The sequence below is a fragment of the Takifugu flavidus genome, unplaced genomic scaffold (genome assembly GCF_003711565.1).
Source record: "Takifugu flavidus isolate HTHZ2018 unplaced genomic scaffold, ASM371156v2 ctg819, whole genome shotgun sequence".
NCBI lineage: Eukaryota > Metazoa > Chordata > Actinopteri > Tetraodontiformes > Tetraodontidae > Takifugu > Takifugu flavidus.
In genome coordinates, this window is record NW_026622429.1 from 1 (window position 1) to 7,301 (window position 7,301).

Here is a 7,301-nt window from a genome sequence, read left to right on the forward strand (position 1 = left end):
GAGCACTCGTGTTTTACTAACTGTGCATCATAAATACAGAGCATTGTGCATCGCTTTCACTTGTGACAACTTTGTAGTTTACATTCCACAAATGCATTTTTATTGTTTCCCCTAATAGCAAACACACAAAACTGTACTGTATCCCAGTTGTCATCCTTTGGACAAAGGACCCCTTATCTCTAAGAACTGACCTGTACTCAGGCTGCATACATTCTTTTACTCTACACTTCAATCTTAGCTTTAGCACATTCAGGACACATCAGTCCATCAGTGCCGCAAGGATTTTATCATCACATGGTTCATGTTTTCTGCAAAAATGGAAGTAAATTTCAGTACTACAGATATTATTATTATTCTCAATAAAGCACAGCCAGCTGCAAAGGTGTGAGTACTTTAATTTCTGATTGGCCATGTTCTCTATGGGTTAAGGAGCATCTTTGTCTTGATTGAGTCCGTACTGACGTCCACTTTGGTGTTAGAGGTCACCTGCTGATGCCGGCAGCGATCAGAGGAAGCAGAGCTGTTGTTAAAGCAGTGGAGAGGCGCGTCGCTGAGCCACACTCCATCGCATTTTCCTGGAGAACGCACAATATTTCTGTCAGTAATAAAAGAAGATGGATGGACGGACAAACGGATGGACGGACGGACATGTCTCACCTCTGGGTGGAATGGATGGCATGACTCAGGCTTCTTCCTGTCCTTCTGAAACTTCAGCCTGTCACATTTAAGTGACTCGTTGTGTTCACAGGTGTCAAGGCTGAAACAACTTTACCCATATTTATAGATTTATATCACATGCAGGACTTGGATTGTGCAAACTAAAATAAAAACAGTCAGACAGAGTGAAAGCTGTTGTTGAAAGGATATACATGATCTCAATGGGATCCATTGTTACTGGAGGAACGCTGCTACAGTCGCACTTATTGTCCACAACAACCATGAACAGGTTGCTGCTGGGAATCTGCTGTATGACAAAAGATCTGTAGCCCGAACATTGGCAGATGTTAAAATACCAGGATCGGGACAGCATGATGAACATTCACAGTTTCAGACGCAGCAATAAGGTCCGAGTACCTGACGCAGCCCTCACAGTCGATGTTGCCTGTTGTTTCTTTGATGGTGCGTTCAGAGATGAAGGCGGGATACTCCGTATCGCAAGGTACCATCAAGGTTTTACCTCGAGTTCTCTGAGCTGAATGGACGAAGGGAACGGACAGAACTTGACAAAACATTGACGGAAACTCGCAAAAACAACAAATACCAGAGGAATGATTGTGCATCAACACCCGGTGGATCAGGATAGTCCAGAGTTACACGGAATCTTCTGTGTCACATGTAAGAATTTATCAAAACATGTATATAGTGTAGTCAAGTTTATAATAGCGTTAGTAAAATTGTGTCTAAAAAAGTGGTTTCTATATTTAACGTTTCCTGACATTGGGGAAACGAGACCCTCCCTCTTGGGGCGCTCCAGGCCAGTTTAAGGTAGCGGAGTGTTACCAGTTACCTTTAACGGAAAGATCCATGTTCCACCAGCTGTACAGGTTAAATTCTAGTAGAAATCTACACAGAAAACAATAAAATGACAAATAAATGTTACCTTAATGACAATAACTTATAGTTCCTGTACAATAATACATCCTCATAAATCAAGAAAAGACATTTATGTTATTCTTACATTACAATTTCAGTCAGGAGCCACTTCATGACAGAGAATGGCTGAATGAAAGAGAAGAATTCGCAGTGTTATTGCTTTTAGTCTGTTTTATAGTGTGGACTGCAAACCCTGAGCTAAGTATCAATGCTGACGTATATGCTGCAGATGTAGGCCACTTTTCCACAAGTGGTGACTCTCTCTTTTACCACTTGTTGTTCGGTCTCACTTACGTCTGACAGTGTGCGAGCACTGTCGCTGCTTCCTGTGTACTCCTTGCACAGGGCCTGGTAGTCGTACAGGGTGATCCTGCGATGCAAACGCATCATCATTAACTCTTCCTGTGTCCACAATACCCCCCCCCCCCCCCCCCCCCCACACACACGCACACTCCACTGACCTTTTAAAAGAGCCCATCTGGAGGAGTTTGTTCATAACAGCGCCCTCCACCTCTCCGAAGAAGAGCCCTGTCTGAGAGAGAAGTGAGCTCACAAACAGGACAAATGCAACAGACCATAAACAGCCTGTTTAATCAAACAGGCAGCAATGGAAAAATACAGGTATTTTACTAAAAGGTGGAATGTTTAAAAGTCAACTGTGAAGACTGTAACCTTCTCTTTCAACCTTTGCAACAACATGAGTGAATTGATAGCAAAATAAACTGAAATGTAAAAAAAACCCCTCTTGCTTTTAAAAAGTTAAAAGAAAAAGAGGACGACCCTAATGTAATCACTTGTAATCTCTCGTTTATGGCTTGAGGGAAGTTTTTCTCCTGTTCCTCTGATGTCATTACCTGAGATTGCTCCTCTGTGACCAGAATGAAACCGTTGTTATCGATGAGATAGCAGTTAATGTCCTGTCAGGAGGATCAAGTAAAATAAAACGTTAGCAGGACAGAAGTGAAATTAAAGGCCTGAAGTTGTACTTTTTTGCCAGTTGTGTGAAGTATTGTCACCTCGCTGTCACAGCTGATGCTACATTTTCCATCCAGGGCCGTGCACTGTGCAGAAAATAACAGTCCTTTTGCATTCATACGGTGAAATCGTTCCATCGTGCATACTAGTTTGTACCTGTCTGCATGCAGTCCAGAACTTCCTCTGAAAGAACTCCAGTTTCATTTGGATCCCCACAGCTGAGCACAAAATGCACAATGGAAACAGAAGTGAAGTAAACTACATTCGTTGCTGGATTAAATAGATCTTACCTGCAACAATTGGAGACTTTCTGTCATCCAGGAGCTGAATGGCTGTACTGGCCAAGACCACGCTCTTATTTTCTAAAGCTGGACAGAGGAAGGACACTTATTTAAATGACACTTTCTCTTCACTAGATGGAGCCCTTGATTCATCTGGCTGACTCAGAGGGACCTGCACACCATTAGGTCCCAGTAATAAAGTCCAGGCAGCCAGATGACTCCAATAATTCCGAAACACTGGCTGTAATTGGACATTTCAGGCAATAATGGTGAAACTGGAGTGGTTAGAGGAGTTATTAAGAATGAGAAGGTGGTAAATGTCCTGAAGAATGCAGCTGAATGTTACCTCCTGCCTCCAGCAGGCTGAACATTGGGCTGCAGGAAACCAGCGAGGGAGGGGAAGACAGTGGTAAAATTCACAATGCATAACCCTCAGAATGTTCAGGAGAAACAGATGAACTCCCAAAATGTTTGGAATATGAAGCAGCAACCACCAGAAGTATTCAAGCTGCTTGTTCAATTAACAGAGCTGAGCCTGGGCCACGGTGGTCACGTGGCTGTCTGTCTGTCTGTTTGTGAACAACCTGAAGCTCTCAGCAGATCTAAATGAATTTTTTAGGATATATTAAAAATGAGCCTTGTTGTGGATTCCGAAGGGACGTTGACCTTTGATCTTCCAAAGATCTTAGGCCAGTGGTTTCTGCGATCTCTGAGTGCTTTTCTAGTTGATCTAGTTGCCGTTCTGCCTGTCAGGTAAAGGTTTATTGCTCTTACTCTACCTGTGCTGAAGGGAATGGAGTACACAAATGTGCCTGGGACCTGCTCGGCCGCTCTCTTGTACCACAGAGGGAAGTGATCGGCATTAAAGACACCCTCTTTGTCCTCCGCTGTCAGGAAATCTCTGAGGAAGGGCAGAGAATGGAGCTGAGTCATAAAGGATTACATTCATCAAGCGTGATGAAGGCTGTGAGTAATGATTAGAGAGACGATGAGTGGTGGGACTCACTGATTAGAGAGCTGATCAGCGGGAATGAACAGATTGGTCCTTGACAGACCAGTGCGGGTACCCAGGAAGGTGATCTCCACCCCTTTGTCTGAGTTCCTGTTGATTTAAAAGATTTTAGTGTGTATTTCCTGTGTCGGGGACATTGGTAATAGTAGATAAGCTTCTAATTGTAATAAAACTGTGCAGAATTTAGCCTGAAATTTAGTCTTCAACGTCAGTACAGTGAACCATGTACAGTGATTCTTTTCTCTCCATAAAAGTCCTTAACTTTTGAGCTACAATGTGTCAGTACTCAGGTTTTTTATATATGTACTATAAAAGGCTGATGGATTAAAAAAAAAGTTTTTAATAGCTCTTTGTAGGTCAAATACCTCAACATACAAATCACTAAATGATTTGCCAATATAAAACCATCAAGTATCACGTTAATAAAGGCAGTGAGGTGTGAAAAATGACATATTTTCATACTCTGACTTGTTGAGGGCCAGCCCGGTCCAGTAGGCCTCCAGTGGAGCAGTGACCACCGCATCAAATAACACCTCCTGGATCAGCTCTCTGTCACCTGCACCACATTGAAATTCATCTTTTAGATCCCAAACAAACCAGGTTTTATAGAATTGGGCGTGATTCTTACATTTGAGGTTTGGTCTGCGGCTCGTCATGAAAAGCTTGATGGCCTGAATTTGGGTCAGGTGACGGTGTTCATGCTTCTCCTCTGTGTTGCAGTAGGTCCTGTGGTCCGAACAGAGCGCCACTGTTACGTCACAGGCATCAACATCCCAGACGAACATGGAGGAATAACCTACATAATGCATGAATGCCCACTTCCATAACCCCGGCCCTACCATTCATCTGCCAGGGCGACATCTGGCTGTTCCAGATCACGGAGCCCTGAAAAACACAAGTCAGTAACGCTTCAGCAATGCCAGCCTGGAGAGGTGCTCACAACCCCCCTTTAAAAACAAGCACTGAGCGTAACACATCTCATTCTATCTTGTAATAGTCGAAATGAAATACCGGCTTCGACGGAGACGTTTCCTCGGAAAAAGTACTTCCCGTGTCCTCTGGAGAGAGCTACCCCAACACTACAGACAGGGACAGAGGACGCAAACCAATGACTGTGCGGATGAGACAAAAATAACCCACATCGCTTCTCTGTAAGAACCCACGGCACCTGAACGGCGTTCCTTTAATGTCGGTGAAGTAATAATCATTGTGCATCTTCAGAACTCGTCTCTGAAAGTAAATAGGAACCAGAGGAGGTTGAGTTTGGACTCTGGAGAGCAACAATCCATCATCTGTGCGAGATGCTGAGCAGATCTACCCCTCTGTCCACTGTCTTCTTCACCTCCATAGAGAAAGTCCCGGTTCGCCGGTTCACCATAGAGTTGCGTAGCTGGGAGATAAAAGGCAGAGGGGCAGAGAGGTTAGTGAAGGGTCATTAATCCAGCTGCAGCCACAGAATGCAGTCTGCACAAATACGGTTCCTTTTAATGTCTCAGATCTTTAGAAACACACAACCAATGTAAAACGAAATATACAACATACAAAGTCATCTTTGTCCTCCCACTCCACCTCTGAGAGATCCACGCTGCTGTAGTTTGGCTTCCTCCTCTTCTGACCATCCTGGTACTGGACACAGGAACACAACATTTACTGTTCCAAGGCCCTTTTTCCCCGCTGACGTTTTGAAGTTTGACTAAACATTTAACGATGGCGTAAACGTCTAGGAATCTAACCTCACCCATGGATGAAAGTTGTGACACATACGTAACTTCAAAACGTAGAAACTTGGTAGCAAACATTTGGATATTTGATAGAATGCAAAAAACAGAATGTTCTGATTTGTAAATTATTAAAACAAAGCTAAAATGTTAATTTCCCCAGAGATTTGTGAGATCGTGATGCTCACTGTTGTTAAAATCAAAGACGCAGTTAAAATCTTTTTGTTAGAAACTTAGTTTGTTTCTCAGTTTCTAAACAGGTTTTATATTTTCTTTTCATCTTCAAAAGCAGGTTTGACCTGATCTGATCTGATCTGAGGACCAACAGAAAGAGCTTCCTGCTGACCAGCTAAAAATATGCTCTTACATGAGCCAAATATGGTATCAGAAGTAGGAATTTGGGAAAATTAAGTCAAAATCAATGTTGAATGGGAAAAAAAATGTTTAAATGATTAGATATCAAAGCTTTGTGAGTCCATTATAGGTCTTGCAAATCATTACATTCTCTTTTTATTTACATTCACTGACATTTATGAATCAAGTTTAACATCACTATTTTCTCACATAATCATTTAGTAAAGACAGCATATTTTAAATGAAAACCTCTGTGATCAATACATCAGGTTTATCTATGATCGACTCAGTCTGAACTCCCACTTTATGGTGTCTGGTTCACAAGAAACATTCTAGAACGACAAGCACGACACAGGTTTAGCCACAAAATGACGGTGACAAAAAAAAACTACATAGACCAAAAAACACACACACACACACACACACACACACACACACACACACACACACACGTGGTTGCACATAGAGGAATAGCACTAACACTGGCACACACAGATCCACTAGCGCAGCCATAGCTCCTGAGGAACCAGCGGTCCCAGAGTGAGTGGCTGTGGTCTCTGCCAGCGAGTGTTAAGTTACCTCTGGGAAATCTCAGGCCAGCCAGCCCTATGAGTGGCCTTTATCCCTGCATGCATACATCAAAGGAAAAGTTGGGGATTACTGACTATACGTTCGGCTTTGGAACCACACAGTTGTGTCTTTATGCACTCATTAACTGAGGCGTTCATGTCATCATCAAAACAAAGGAGAAGAAAATAACAGGGTGAAGTGAGGGATTGTTGGCTGTGAAGGTGCAGAAAGTAAGAAAGCTGGGTTACCAAAGGTCGGAGGTCGGGGTGTGTCAGGATGTAGCCATTGTTGGTGATAGCAAATGCATAGCCGTGGATCCCGAGCTACAGACACCAAATACACAAGGAAGGAATTCAAAAAAAGAAGATTAATGTAATTGTTTAAAACCACGAGAACAGCTGATTGTACCATATGTTTTGGGATGAGCTTCATCAACTCCGGCAGAGGAATGTCTGTTCCGACGACCCCCAACAGAATACCCTGGTTCTTCTGCATGAACAGATTCAAAACAAGCCACAAACAAAAAACTTTGGCTGAAACTTTTATGGAACAGTAACCTTTCAAATGTTTTTAAGTAGGGGTTATGTACATTAAAAGTTGTCAGCTATTACAGTAAAGCCACATACTGTCTCATTCTTGGTGCTGAAGACGGGCATGGCGACTGTGGTCATCAGACTTGGCCCAACTTTTTCATTCAGCTGGAAAAACAGGCAGAAATCCGGAAATTTGAATTCTGATACTGACACCTGAATCAGAGCGCTTGAATAGGAATGGTAAACCTCAGGTGAACTTTTAAAA

The 7,301-nt window shown here is 42.8% G+C and overlaps 1 protein-coding gene across 1 annotated transcript; it reads right to left on the reverse strand.

The window, feature by feature from the left end:
- Positions 1 to 375: 375 nt before the first annotated feature.
- On the reverse strand, positions 376 to 7,249 carry LOC130521239 (voltage-dependent calcium channel subunit alpha-2/delta-3-like; the record flags this gene model as incomplete). Its single annotated transcript, XM_057024865.1, has 24 exons — positions 376 to 575; positions 658 to 739; positions 867 to 980; positions 1,075 to 1,192; positions 1,508 to 1,563; positions 1,679 to 1,719; positions 1,888 to 1,963; positions 2,055 to 2,125; positions 2,448 to 2,510; positions 2,610 to 2,654; positions 2,725 to 2,786; positions 2,859 to 2,936; positions 3,629 to 3,750; positions 3,856 to 3,951; positions 4,324 to 4,417; positions 4,490 to 4,587; positions 4,701 to 4,746; positions 4,873 to 4,940; positions 5,030 to 5,091; positions 5,180 to 5,251; positions 5,404 to 5,487; positions 6,752 to 6,826; positions 6,912 to 6,992; positions 7,130 to 7,249. Coding segments are annotated over 24 exons (1,917 nt in total), but the record flags the coding sequence as incomplete, so codon positions are not given.
- Between the last annotated feature and the right edge of the window lie 52 nt (positions 7,250 to 7,301).